General features: G+C 46.5%; 1 protein-coding gene across 4 annotated transcripts in view; it reads right to left on the bottom strand.

The window, feature by feature from the left end:
- Window positions 1-15,340, bottom strand: part of SLC41A2 (solute carrier family 41 member 2) — a 124,404-nt gene that overhangs the window by 60,326 nt on the left and 48,738 nt on the right. For all 4 annotated transcript variants that reach the window (XM_027871367.1, XM_027871359.1, XM_027871377.1 and 1 more), the window contains exons 5-6: window positions 13,544-13,688; window positions 7,444-7,590 (exon numbers count right to left, since the gene is read on the bottom strand). In XM_027871367.1, the coding sequence (XP_027727168.1) occupies window positions 7,444-7,590; window positions 13,544-13,688 (292 nt within the window). The remainder of the gene's footprint in view (window positions 1-7,443; window positions 7,591-13,543; window positions 13,689-15,340) is intronic.

Below are 15,340 nucleotides of genomic sequence, written 5' to 3'. Positions count from 1 at the left end.
CGTCTAAGACGACTCCAAAAGACCCATGATGGAAAATGCCATCCACATCCAGAAAAAAGAACTATGGAGTCTGAATGCTGACTGAAGTATACTATTTTCTCTTCTTTTTTTGTTTTTTCCTTCTCATAGTTTTTCCCTTTTGTTCTGATTCTTCTTTTACAACATGACTAATGTGGAAATATGTTTGATATGATTGTACATGTATAGCCTATATCAGATTGTATGCCGTCTTGAAGAGGATGACAGGGAGGGAAGAGAAGAAAATTTGGAACTCAAAACCTTATAAAAGTGAATGTTGAAAACTATCTTTACATGTAATTGGAAAAAATAAAATACTATTAAGTGGGCAGGTGGAGGGGGGAGTCAAGTTGAGAAGTCTAGAAGCACTGGGGAGCCACAGAAGCATCTTGAGGAAAGGAGTGATATGATTATACTTGTGCTTTAGGAAAAAATATTTTGGCAGCTCTGTGGAGGATGGGCTGGAAAGGAGATAAACTAGGAGGCAGGATTCCAAACAAAGGCTGCTGGAAAAGTTTAGGAGAAACTCTGGATGGTGGTCGTGGGGGTAGAGAGAAGGGGAAACACACAAGTTACGTTATAGACAGAAAACTGATAGAACTCGGCAACTGAAAGGATGTGAAGAGAGAGGGAGAAGAACCAAGATTGTAAATCCGGGTGAAGAGAAAGATGCTGGTACCCTCCTCATAACAGCAGACCCCAGAGTAGAGCTGCCCTGAGAAGGGAAGACAAAAGTTCCAGCTGGGGAACATGGAGCCTGAGACACCCATCCAATATGGGAGTCTGGTGAGGCTGACGTGGGGCTGGCACTCGGGACAGACACTAGGCAGAGACACAAAGGTCTGGGAGTCCTCTGCATGGAGATGGTAACTGAACCCGTGGGATCGAATGAAATCACCAGGACAGGGTTTGGAGAGAGAAGAGAGAGGCTCCAGGACAGAGTCTGGGGGGATATCTCCATCTAGTGGGCAGAAAATGGATGATGTTTCACTGATGAAAATCAAGGGTGAGGATAAAGACCCAGAGGACAGAGTCTCCACTGGAGGAAGGTGGAGGGAAGCAACAGCGTCAGCAGCAAATGAGAGAATAAATAAAGCTCTTTGTAAATACAGGAGGGTAAGAGATAAAGACCAACTACGATACGGAATCTCTGAACTTAACACAGGCCGTGTTTCTGTGCCTCCACTCAACATCCATCTTTCGTGATATACATGACATGACTGCTTTCCCGACCTGCTGAAAGCCTTTCCCAGCTGTCACTGCGTGGGTTCATTAGGATCAAAGGATGTCAGTTTGGAAGGTCCTTCCAGAGCATCGCTCGTGGCCTTCAAGATTCAGACTGAGAGATGTATTTGTGGTTAATGAACAACAGCTCCCACATATTTGCTTTTCCCGTGTGAACATCCAAATCAATGGATGTTTAAATCGGTAAAAAACCTTTACGGAACACCACCAAAGCTCTCTGGAGCACCTCACAAAGCGACATCTTTGGATCTGTCTGAAGTGGGAAGAGAAAGGGCTTTAACAATCTCTGTACATTTGGAAGAGATTCCCAAATGACATGTCGGATAAAGGCGGATCCTTCACACGCTGCAACCTCGAGAATGTCACATTATGACCATCAAGAACCAGCCCTGAAAACCAGGACTGGTTGAAGGCTAGTCATCACATCAGGTAAGCTGGACTTTTCACTTTAACCCCTCCTAAGTAAACATGCTCAAACATCTTGGTTTAAAAAAAAAAAAGAAAAAAAGAAAAGATGTTAACTTGTCAAGGCAAGATATTCCCTGCACATACAAGGGCAATGTAACCATGACCCCACCTACGAGTAAGAGCACGGGATGATCACTATTTCCTCCATTCTGCCACTTACTAGGTTCTTGACCACAGACAACTCTCAGGTCCTCAGTTTCCTTATCTGACAAATGAGGAGCTAAGACGACACCCGCCCTGAGGCCCTCTCTAGTCCTACTAGCTTTTGATTCTGTAGCAAAATGAAGTTAATGTTAATATGGGAAAGCAGAAGTTGCTGGAATGGATGCCATTCAACATAAGTATTTAGGGTATGGATGGTCAGTACCACTTTTTAATTGTTTTAAAGACAAACATCTCTGGGCTTCAGCTAAGGTGTCTCTAAATTTCCTTTCCAGATTTAAATCCTAAGATATAACTGCTGTACACTAATGTCGTCACATGTTCTCAGCATTACATATGCCAGTGCCTCATCTCATAGAATAAATCAGGTTATGAGGTGGAGCACTCATGAGGAACTACTTGACCAGAAATGGAGGAATCCTACTTTTACTAGAACCCAAGTTCACTCTATAGGAGTTCTCCTCTTACCATACTCACTTTCCTTCTACTTGAGTTGTAGCAAGAAAAAGGCCAAAGTCTCCCACTACATCCCTGGCCATCTCCAGTCATCGTGATCGATATCTGGTCACTGGACCCAGACGGCTCTGGAGGAGACAGTGAGGCTGGTAACTCTGCACAGCCCTGCCTCACTGTAATCCAATTGACTTGCACATCACGGCATCACCTTCCTGATGTCACAGTCCTCTTTGAGAACGAAAGACACACATCATAAGATGGACCACAGCACTAGGACCTGGCCTTGGACACCTCTTGGTCATCATGGAACCCCTCCAGCCGAATCAATTCCCTCAATTGTAAAAGAGAAATACAATGCCCCTCGTGCCAACACCCCAGAGTTCTAGGATCAAAGGGCAAAATGCAAACCACTCTGCAAATCTAAAGGATAATCAGCATGGAGTGTCATGCCAAATGGAGGAGGAGACCTACTTCCTGAGGTCAGTGAGCCCAGAACGATGCACTAACCTTGCGGCTCTCTCCATGGCAGCTCCAACCGCTAAGTGAGGACATGGAGCGCCACCTGTTGGCCTTCTGGGTCAACCCTAACCTCTAGGTGGTGGGTTAGTGGGTCAGTGGGTGACTGAAGTAAGGAAGTCTTCCTTGGTGAGGAAACATCCACCACCAATGCCCATTAGCCACCACTCCCTGCCTTAGTTTTAGGGAGATTCGAGGGCCACTGAGAGGGGGAGGTGCTGGGCCCAGGACCACACAGTGGGGCAGTGCTGAAGGCTGAATTCAAACTCGGGTCTTCCTGTCTGGTTACCTCTGTACCCACTGCACCACACTGCCTCTCTCAATAGCTCAGTATTCTGTTCCCAACCCCTCCTCCACCTGGGACCACAGCAGAGAACCTGGAATGTCAGGAATCTAGATTGTATTTCTTTAAGAGTACAATGACACCAATGTGGGAGATCCGTGCAACAACTGGGTTTTTATATCTGATGTCCAGGGCAATCTATCAGCAAGCATGTCTCAAGCACCTACTGTGTGCCAATCCCTGACAACTTCAAGGAGCCCACGGTCTAGAGGGTTACACATGACAACTGTGTGAGATGGCGCTGATAGAGCCTTTTAAAGTCTGAAAAGAGCTTTCCACCCGTCATCTCATTTCATCCTCACGTCAGCTGGGGAGCCACAGCGCACAGAGCGCCAGGCCTGGAGCCAGGAAGACTCATCTTCCTGTGTCCAAATCCAGCCTCAGACACTTACTAGCTGTGTGACCCTACGCAAATCTCTTCACCCTGTTTGCCCCAGTTTCCTCCTCTGTACAATGGGCTGCAGAAGGAAATGGCCCACCACTCCAGTATCTCTGCCAAGAAAATCCATATGGGGTCACACAGAATGGGACGTGACTGAAAAACAACTGAATGACAACATCCAATCCTCACAACAACCCTGGGGAGCACGTGCTGTCAGTATTCCCACTTTACAAATGAGGAAATTGGGGCAGACTTAGTTAAGAAACGTAGGGGAGCACAGCTAGCAAGGAAGCATCTAAAGCTGGAGGTGACCTCCGGTCTTCCTGACTACAATTCCAACCTCAACCCCCGGACGAACAGCTGCTTAAAGACATAGTCAGTAAGAAGCTACATCCACGCAGTATAAATGGGAGGCAGTCCTCAATGGGACAGGCTTCCTGCAGAGGGTCGTGTTTGAGCTAACTCTTGGAGAAGGGGAGGAGGGAGAGCCCTGCAGGCCTAAGGGGACCACCAGTAAGAAAACACAAGCTGGAAGCCAGGGTCCCAGGATGGCGGAGGAGACCGGGGGTCCAAGCTGTGAAAGGCCTTAAATTCCGGTGAATATTCTCAGTTGAAAACACTGAATCTAGTTCAGGCATGAAAACTGGCCTTTTTTGGTTTTGTTTTTGTTTTTTAAGAAAGGGATCTGGGAGGGGCAGCTAGGTGGCACAGTAGAAAGAGCTCCAGCCTTGGAGTCAAGAGGACCTGAGTTCAAATCTGGCCTCAGATACTTGACACTTACTAGCTGTGTGACCTTGGGCAAGTCACTTAACCCCAACTACCTTACCCAAAAAAAAAAAAAAAAAGGCATCTAACAAGGTTTGCCTGGTACATAGTAAGGCCTGGATAAAGGTGTCCTGGAACACTGGGTTTGGGTGTTCAGGAGTCACTCCCCTGCCTTGTGCAGCTGGATGCCAAGCGTCTGTGCAAACAGCTGTGATCCTGGGCAGTCCCCCACTGTATCTAGCAGGGTCCCCCGGCTGTCATGGATGGGACACAAATGGTGAGCCTCTGAAACCAGATGGGCATCTCCCAATCAACCAAACTGAAAGCCAGAGAGGCTGAGTGACAACCAGAGACGCCCCTGCTACCAGGATGGAAACACAGAGCAGGGTATTCAGGGGAAAACTGTCTTAAATAGATCACCCCACCTGACTGCAGATTAGCTCTGACCCCTGGTCAAGCAGGCCTGGCAGGAAGGCGGAGAGCCTGGAGGAGACGGACCACAGTGAACTCACTCTCTCCTCTGTGGGCAGCCCTGCACAGGGGCCTTGGGCCCTCCTTCGAGGAGGCCCCTGGGCTGAGAGACACTGGATAACAGAAGCAGAAGGGGATCCATGGAAGCCTTGAAGAGCGGCCCACCAGGCCTCCAGGCTCTGGGAGTCCCTCGGTGTGGGCAGCTCCTCTCCAATGGAGGACGGAGGAGGCTGGTGATCAACTGGTCTTGGAGAGCTGAAGGTCCCAGGGCCGGGGAGAGCCACGGACTCTTTTCCAGGCTTCTCCCCGCTAGTTACGCTGCCTCTCAAGGGAGGACAGACAAGATTCCCCTAAAGCCCGATCCCACGACCCATCAACGTTCTAAGTCTGACAGGCTTCAGCTCCCCTGAAGACTAGGACGTTTTTCCTTAAGCACTGGCATCAGAGAAGCCGAGTTCAAATTCCCCCTCGGCTCCTCCTCACTCTCTGCATGAACTCGGGGCGCCCCTCGCTGCTCAGCGCCCCAGTTTCCTCACCTGTACAATGAAGGCAATGCATCAGGTCACCTCCAAGGCCCCTCTGGGTCTAGATCCTGTGACCCCACTGTACAAACACTTTGCCAAATAATACTTAGAACACTGAAAGATTTAAGAAGCCAACTCACCATCTCAGGATCGGTTTGGTTAAACCTACAAAAAGCTACCGACGACAAGTCAAGCCAACACGCATTTATTAAGCACCTACTATGGCCAGGCCCTGTGCTGGGCAACCACAGGAAGGCAAGCCCCGTGCCTGCCCTCCAGCGGAGGGGACAACATGCAAACAAGCTGGGGGAGGGGGCTGGGATGCGATACGTTGAAGGTGAAATTCATACAGATCTCAAAAATTCTTTCCAACATTAGATACGTTAGGATAAAAAGAAAAGAACAGTTCCTTTATTCTAGGGAAAAGGTATTTTCTCCTAGTTTAATTGTTTTCCCATGGCTACCATTCAGCATCCTAACTCTACTAAGTAACTGCCCTGCTCCAGACAAAAGAAAAAGGGAGGAAGGGGCAGCTAGGTGACACAGTGGATAGAGCTCCAGCTTTGGGGTCAGGAGCACCTGAGTTCAAATCCAGCCTCAGGCACCTGACACTTACTAGCTGTGTGACCCTGGGCAAGTCACTTAACCCTGATTGCCTCACCCCCCCCAAAAAAAAGAAAAAAAGAAAGAAAAAGGGAGGAGAAGAAGGTCTCTTGTCAGCCCCGACCCAATGGGCTGGCATCTCGACTACCTGCAGTGTGACAAATACAAACTGACAGCCAGCTCCTGTTCTGGGCAGGTTACCAACTCCCCTGCTGAGGACGTCCCAAACCTGTGGGCATTTTCTAAGGATAACATGAACCTTTTAACCCTCTTAACCGTATTTTTTCCCTTCAGACCCTTACTGCAATGTGAATGACGTTAAGGCCCTACAATCACAGTCGCTGCTACTGCTGAGGAGCTATGTGACGGCAAGGAGACGGCCAGTTAGCAGGATCTCCCAGCCATCCCCCAGAGTCTAGGTGACCCCATCCCGCACCATTTCTAGCCTCGGGGATTCGGGCCCTCACTGGCTTCACCATATGGCGAGGCTCTCCACCCCTCACAGATGGCCACTGCCTCGAAGGACAGGAATGTGAAGCTCAGCTTCTTGGGAGGGTCCCTCATTAGAGGGCACAGAATCAGCACACAATGAATGCCCTTTTTAACCTGGACCACTTTCTCTATCAAATCATGTGGGCAGCTGTCTTCATTCTATTCCTTAGATTGCGGACATGAGTTTTTTTAACTGAATCTAAATACATTCTCTCCCTTAGTAAACCTATTGGAAATCATTAGTTCATCAACGTAGTTCAGGGGGAAAGTACTGTATCTAGAGTGGAAGATCTGTGCTTAGACTCTAGCCTTGCTACCTCTGACCTGGGTGACTTAATCTCTGTGGGCCTCAGTTTCCACAAATGAAAAATGAGAGGACTGGACTAAAATGTCTCTAAGATCCCCTCCAGCTTCCATCTAAATGCAGGAGATTTGCCAAATAACTTTAGAAAACATTTACAGAAGAACAGCTTAGTTTATTACTAAACTTTGAGTTTTATTTCCTGTGTGCTGTCCATTGGTCAGAAGAACAGCTGAGGGAACGTGAGCTCAACTGAGAGAAGGAAGATGTAGTTTGGGGTCCCAGTTCTACCACCTTCTAGCATGTGGTTGACCCTAGTGACCTCAGTTTCCCTATTTATAAAACAGGGATCACAATACTAATACTTTTTTTATTTTAAATGTTTTGTTTTCTGTTCAGTCCCAGATTATCTCCTTCCCTCCACCAACCACCCCCACCTACTGAGAAGGCAAGAAATACGACACTCAAAGACACCAGAGAAAAAGGAAAAGGCCCCCAAGTACCAAACTAGTCACAGTAGCTCTTTGTGTGATAGCAAAGAACTGGAAACTGAGGGGATGTCCATCAACTGGCATGATATTTAATCAAGTTAATAAATTACTTTATTTAGAACAGTAACAGCTAATTTTAGGAGTGTCTAGCATAGGGAAGATATTATTATTGCAACACATCTTTATCTTATTTTAAGAATACTTACCAAGGCAGGCATAAAGACCCTGACTTATCCAGGCTAATATGGCCAGAGTAATGAGGTCCCCAAAACTGGCAGCAATCGGAGTGGCCACATTGTCCGGGTTGATACCCGTCTTCTTTGAGCCAACGATGACACCAACCATTATTATCCCTAAAAGAAATAAGGTCAGCTTATCATTCATATCAAGAATCCTTTTCCTGTGATTCAAAAAAAACCTTCAGATAGCTAGTGGGTAAACTATATGGCAAACTGCAATACAAGCATTCATCACTGGAGCCAAACAACCAATCTGCCTCGATTAGATGACTTAAGCAAAAGCCGTAAAGAAAATGTTTTGGCACAAATGCCTTCTAAAGTTTCCAAATGGAGGTCACTGTTGAGATAAACATTTTCTTTCACCCACTATTTCCTGAGATGTTCAGTGATGAGTTATATAGTAGGAGACAGTTACTTTGTAAATCTGGAGAAACAAATTAAATCCATGCAGATGCTAAAAAACAACATTCAGATGGAAAATTCAAATTTGCTACGATGTGTATCTTGGATTTAATTTATGCAAGGGCCTCATGGTCCAATATTCTTATTCCAAACCTCAAAAGAAAGCAGTAATTGGGAGCAACAAAGAAAAGTGGGTCATGTTTACATGTGTGAGCAGCTAGGGGGAAAAACAGTAAGAAGTCAATCTGTTTATACTGATCTAAATTTTGAAATATTTACAACAAGGAAGTAATGATGAATCCTAGATGGCAAAACACATACAATGAACTTTGAAAACTCTATTTTAAGATACTCACTTTGGGGAAATAAATCAGCAGCCAGAATTACAAAGGCATCCCCATCAGTGGAGAGTTCAAGAAGAGGCTGAGACATCACAAAAGGAATTCCCGTTCAGGTACAGGTGGGACGAGGTGACCTGTTGGGTTCCCTCCCACTCTGAGACACGACAACTAGGCAAAAATTACTGGGGGCCACTGTGACATTTGTGGTTAGATTAAGTCTGACACAAAGCAGCTCTGTGCAGATAGGGCACACTTAATAAATGGCTGCCCAATCGTATTTAATAGATACCGAAGGAATGTCATGATCAACATATAACAGGGTTCAAGTTTCCTATGGGATCTAGATGGAAAATTCAATAGTGCCCTGACCTTGTTATTAGGAAGACTCGAATTCAAATCATCCCTCAGACTCTTCCTAGCAGAGATGCCCTAGGCAGGTCACTCAGCTTCTCTCCTCTCCAGGTTCATCTACAAAGTGGGGGTGATGACAACAGCCCCCATGTCACAGGGTTGTCACAAGGCCTCCTTACAGTGTGCTACAAACCTTCAAGTACCGTCTCTGTAAATGTCGCGGCTGCATCATCGGCAGCTGCTGCTGCTGTGGTCAGACACCACAAACTGAGGTGTGGCCAGTGGAAAAGTTTGATCTTACACACTGATCTCACGCCTTGTCATCATCAGGGTGCTTGTAGTCGCTCACACACCAGAGCACAGGCCAGGAGAGGAGTAAACACACTCTCCCTAGATCACACCACCCTGGAAGAACCAAAAACTCACAGGTCCCCAGAATTACCTCTGAAAGCAGCTGCACAAAAACCTGACGCTTGGGACGGTGCCCCCTCCACTCCAGAAGCAGAGCCCCACTTTAGCATAGAGTTAAAAGTCAAGAAATACGCCAGAAAAATGAGAAACAGCAGAAAAAGATGCTGCCTATACAAAGTTACTATGACAGGGAAGAATAAAACAAACTCAGAAGAAGACAACAAAGTCAAAACTGCTACATCCAAAGCTGCAAAGAAAAATATGAATTGGTCTCAGGCCATGGAAGAGCTCAAAAAGGATTCTGAAAATCAAGTAAGAGAGGTAGAGGAAAAATTGGGAAAAGAAATGAGAGTGACACAAGAAAATCATGAAAAAAGAGTCAACAGCTTGGTGAAGGAGACACACACACCAAAAAAAACAAAACAAAAAACTGAAGAAAACACCACCGTAAAAACAGAATAGGCCAAATGGCTTGACTAATGTCAAGAGCCTAACTGGTCTCTTTCCCCCAAGTCTCTCCCGCCCACCTTCCTGGCAGCTGAAACACGGCTCTGAGCCGTCGCTCTCGAGGTCAAGAAACTCCTACAACCACAAACCCTGGGTCTAGCTTTCAAAGCCTTTTACAAACGGGACTCCAACCTGCTCTTCCAGCCTCACGACATACTACTACTCCCCTGGACTCACTCTAAGGTGCAGCCAGACTGGCCTCCTCACTGCTCCTCAACTGGAAATATTCCATCTCTTCCCTCCAGCCCGTACAGAGGCTGCTCCTCCAGGACAGGAAGGCCCTCTTCCACAGCTCCCCTTCCCTAACTTTCTTCAAAGTTCAGCTGAAGGGTCGCCTCTGCCAGGAGGCCTTCCCTGATCCCCCTCAGACTGGTCAGTGCCTTCCTCCTCCCACAACATCTCACAGAAATGTGCCTTGAATTTACATGGTCTATTTTCTATCTACTGACAAGTGTCCATGTTGTTTCTCCCAAGAGAAGGTAAGCCAAGCTTCTCGAGGGCAGGGACTGTTTCACTTTGGTCTTTATGCCCCCACAGCACTTAACACACAGTGAGAGCTTAACAGAATGTTTGTTGATTGAATGGCTGACTGATCCGCTTCACTTGCCTTACTCTTCCTGAAGCCAACTCTCACCTCCGCTATACCCTCCCGCCGCCCCATCCCCCAGGCCCCTCTCTTCTCCCACTCCATCATGGCCCTGATCTACACTCACAGTCTTGGTCTTACAGCTGACCGTCCCTCATTCCCTCACCCGTCTGTCCCATTACCCCCTACACATCCAGCCAGACCTGGATCCCCACCACTCACTTTCTCCACGTGCTCCTAAGCCGCTGAACATGCGGTATCACTTCTTCCTCTCACTACAAACTCCCAGAAAGAAGTGTCTCCATGTGCTGCTTCTGTTTCCCCAACACCCTCACCCTTCTCCATCCTTCAATCTGGACTCCAGGCCCAGAACTTTAGGACAGCTGGTCATACAGTCTCAGACTACACCAATAATCTCTCAGACGCTCGATCCGGGGCCCTTTTTTCAGCCTTCAGTCCCTCTGACCTCTCGGCGCATACGAGATTCTCGGCCCCCCCTTCTTCCCAGAACCCTCTCCCCTCTGGGACAACACTTCACGCCTGGCCCTGCTCCTCGCAGTCTCACCAGCCCTTCTTGGTCTCCTTTGGTAAATTCGCTCATGTCTCTTGTTTTCTCAAGAGGACATTTTCCAGGGCTCTGTCTCAGACTCTCTTTCCTCTCTAACAATCTTGTAATCTCCAGATTATACTTGAACCCCCATGAGCCTGGGAGATCTCCAATGAGGCATACCTCCAATTGGGTATATTGTCCTAATCGTTCTGTCTCTCCCCAACATCAGACAGAGATTCTCAGCCGCCTACTAAGCAACCCCAGCACACAATGGAGACAGTGTGGGGCAATATAAAGAACAATGAATTTGGAGTCAGAAGCCATAGGGCCAACTCTCAGCTCAGCTGCCTACTACCTGTAAGACCCTGAAGAGGCAAATCATGAAGTCTCTTTGGGCCTCAATTCCTCCTCTATAAAATGGACAGTTGGACTAGACAAACTATAAAGTCTTGCCTTCATGCAGCTAAGCGGTCAGTGAAGAGAGTACCAGGCTTGGAATCAGGAAGACCCGAGTTCAAATCCAGCCTCAGACATTTACTAGCTGGGGGACTCTGGGCAAATCACTTAACTTCTGTTTGCCTCAGGTTCCCCAATGGTAAAGCGAGGATGATAACAGCACCCTCCTCCCAAGATTGTTTTGAAGGTCAAATGAAATGAGACCAAATGAGGACCAAATATTTATAAAGTGCCCAGCACAGTACCTAACACATTTGTGGTGAATCAGTCACTTTGGTCGTGTCCAACTCTTCGTGACCCCATTTGGGGTTTTCTGGGCAGAACTACTTGGCAGTTTCCATTTCCTTCTCCTGATCATTTTACAGATAAGGAAACGTATGATGCGGCAAAAAGGGTTAAATGACTTGCCCAGGGTCACACAGCTAAGTGTCTGAGGTTGGATTTGAACTCTGTAAGATGAGTCTTTCTGGTTCCAAGTCCAGCGCTCTATCCACTGCACCCCCTCGCTTGCCCCACCTAACACAAAGTAGGCACGTAATAAATTCTTCCTTCCTTCCTTCCTTCTCCCTTCTAAATCTGATACCCAGGTCTTTAAATTCATCAAGTCCAAAATATAGTTCCTTATCTTCCCATTACCTCCAAATACATTCAGATCTCTCACATCTCTCATTTTCTTAATCCCTCACCCGATGTCTTCTCAAGCTGTGGTTCTACGTCAGTTCTCCAACCCTCCACTTCTGCAGATACTGTAGTGGGCCGCCTTCATTTCCTCAGCCCCTGTCCTGTTTCCTGCAGTCTTGCTTCTAAGCCCATCCCTCCAGCTCCAGACCAGCTATCTCCAGGGCTGTCCATGGCCTCCACACCGCTCTCGATGGCCAGCCTCCAATGCTTGCCCCTCTCCCGGGGTCGCTGCTTTCTCTACTCTCTTCCCACTGCCCAACTGCTCCTGATTCAGCTTCACTGGTCCTTGAGCTATCTCGAAGCCTCTGTCTCACCACTTCCTTTGTTCTTTTTCCTCTCTCTCCTTTGCAGATCTCTTCTATTCCCACAGATTCAATTATGAACTGTATTCAAATCAATTCAATTCACTAAACCCTGTGTGCCAGGTATGTGGATGATGGGCTATGTCTCTCCCCTGAAATCTCTCTCCACATCCTCACCTGGCTCCTGCACATCTCCCCCTAAACAATCAACAATCACCTCAAGTTCAACAGGTTCAAAACAATTCAACATTATCCCTGTTTCCTCTGCCTCCCGCCCTCCATCATCCTGCCCCTCATCTTGACCTCCCTATTTCTGCTGACAGAACCACCATCTTCTAGCTACCAAGGTTCAAAATCTTGGAGTCCTGATGGATTCTTCCCCCTCCTGCCCCACACACAATCAGCTGTCACGTTCTGTCCATTCCCCTTCCTCAATATCCCTCCTATCTGGCTCCTTCTCTCCAATCCCACGATCACCACCCTGGTTCAAACATGGCCTCCAACCCAAACAACTCAATTAGTCCCTTCAGCACTCTCCCCGCTCCCAATCTCTTGACTTTCCAGCCCATCTGTGATACAACCACCAAAACAAAGATGCAGGCTAAATGAACCTTGGCATTCCTCAGTTTATAAATTTTCCTTGACCCCTCAATGATTAAAATGTTAACTTTGAAGAGTGATGCTTCAGGGTTGCTACAATCTGGAAAAAAGTTTCCATTTTTATTAAGTTGTTAAGTTTCCAGAGGTTACCTCAAGTGGTTTGTTTGCTTACGTGTTGACTCAGCCCTGAAATCTTTTAGGTTGAGATGACAAATATTTTAAATACTAAGAGACATGGCTTCGTGGTTTTTACTGAAAGATGTTTCTTTCCTGGAGACTTTACATTAATGAATAAAAATGAAGAAAGATAACACCATAGCTACATTCCTTCTAAGGTCCCTTCCAACTCAGATTCTATGACTCAAAGCAAAAATCTGTTTTAGTGGATTAATTTTTAAAAATCAGGGACCTTGAGAATTCTGTAGCCAACAACACAGTGTGGGAAGCATGCAGTCACATACTATCATTGCAGAGAAATGCTTCAAAGTTTCTGTAAAACTGAAACTTTTTTTCTTCTACCACAGGAACCGTCCTTGAAACTGTGCAGAATTCCTGGAATCCTTGTTGTAATTCAAATATGCTTTGCCAGGAAAACCTCTGGACATTTTCCATCAAAGCTTTCTCAATTAATTTAACTGAAACACCCTATCAGGAAACTCGCTACTTTGAGCATTTTCTTGAACCTTTTTCAGGATTGTCACTCGTGCCACAAAGAGGTCCAAACTATACCAGGCTACTTACAGCCACCTGTCAAATTCCTAAGGGCTAAAAAGGGACATTTCAAATATGGAAAACAAATATAATTTCAACCACAAATGAAAGAGACATGAATTATTGATTGCTGTTTAAAACCAAAGGTGTTTACAAAGCAGTTTCTCACCCTGCAAGAGGGATGCAATAAAGGCAGTGGCCACGCTGCTGGCACACAGTAGGATGGAATGATCGAGGCGGTATCTCCCTTCTGGAATCCAGCCCAGAATGATGGCGGCCACCGCAGCTAGAAAACCAACTACCGTCGCCTGAACCTGAGGAGAAACAAGATTCCATTCAAACAGGAGGCTCCAGCAAGTGCCTGCATTCACAAGGACTTTTCTTAAAGCCACACAGCCCTCACACAGGAAATGAAGAAAAATTATCGTACACAGGACTCCAGCTACATAATCTTTTAAAGCAACTGCTAAATCTTAGTTTAATATTCTTTAACATTTCTTAAAATCCCCCAGTCCAAAAACACGGATGCAAGAGTGTTTGGCCTTGAAGCCAAAAGACCCAGATTCAAGCCCCGCTTCTGACATATGCTAGCTGTGTGACAGTGACCATGCCTTAACCTCTCTGGGCATCAGTTTACCCATCTGTAAAACAGGTTTAATAAGACTCACGCTATCCACCTCAGGATTGTTTTAAAGATAAAATGTAATAATGGATGTATAAAATTGTGTCACCACAAAGAATTATGTAGATGTGAGCTATCACTATTCTTGACCAGTAATTACGGGAAATCTGTGATCAGAAAGGGAGATGAGACAGTCTTGTGGGGAAAATAAGGTAAAAGGGATGGACAGCTCACATGCGGCCTTGTAACCTACAAATCTAGCAACGCTCTAATGGAAAGCCCAGAGATGCTGGGGGGATCCTCCATGAAGAACATAGGGGAGACACAAACAAGAACAGCACAGAATGAGAAGGGGGGAGGGGCTGCGATCTGCACCAAAGGAGAATGGAGGAGATCAAGAAGTCGCTGCTCTTTTCTTTGCCTCCTCGAGTCCTTCACCACCTTCCAGGCTCCCCTCAGAAGCCAGCTCCTAGGGGAAGTCTTTCTTGACCCTGCCAGTAGTGACTATCATGCATTGACATATCTGCGTAAATGCTGGGACCCCAGCTCTAAGTAATGGATGGATCTGCATTTCATCTTCTTATCCCCAGGCCCTACTACATTATCCTGAACACGGAAGTGGGGGCGATTGGTGGGGGAGGAGTCTCTAGACCTGTTAATTCAAAAGTACCGATGCCAATCTTCTTCTGCAAGGTACAGTCTGAGAGAGCTGCCTGGGACACTGAGATACGGAGTCATTTGCCCCCGGTCACATGGCCAGCCTGAATCAGAAGCAAGACACCAATGATGGTCACACTGACTCCAACAGTCACGATACCACGGTGTCTCTTGCCTTGCACGTGATAGGTGCTTAAAAAAAGCTTGCTGAATTGAAGGATATGTTACTACTAACTACACTAATTCTCACATCTTGTCAGATCTTGCCAAATGCTAAACATAAAATCAAAGAATTTCAGAGCTGAAAGAAACTTTAGTAATCACATGATTAAACACCTTCAACTTTTAGCTAAAGAAACCGATGCCCAGGATCTCTAGATTAACTCTGTCAAAGACAGGTGGGCCCACCATTAGCTCTTCATTTCTCCTTCAGTGTTCTCAGAAGCAGTGGCCCAGATGATACAACAGCAAACAAACCCAAAATGGCACCGGCTGGCTTTGAAAAGCATCGTATGAAATCATTTTTATGGAAAACGGACCTTCTTCATTATGTTCTGTTTAGGTGAACAGTAAAATTCCTTTGCATTCTTCAACCTCGCCCTGGCTAAGGGTTAGGTAGGAATCTGAATGTCCCAAGTCCCTGGAGCAGCTGAACTGGGAACAAAGCTTAGCTATGAATAACACACA

This window comes from Vombatus ursinus, unplaced genomic scaffold, assembly GCF_900497805.2.
Source record: "Vombatus ursinus unplaced genomic scaffold, bare-nosed wombat genome assembly UNPS02003292.1, whole genome shotgun sequence".
NCBI classification, from domain to species: Eukaryota; Metazoa; Chordata; class Mammalia; order Diprotodontia; family Vombatidae; genus Vombatus; species Vombatus ursinus.
The sequence above is the reverse complement of the archived record's forward strand: the minus strand, read 5'-3'. Positions and strand labels throughout refer to the sequence as shown.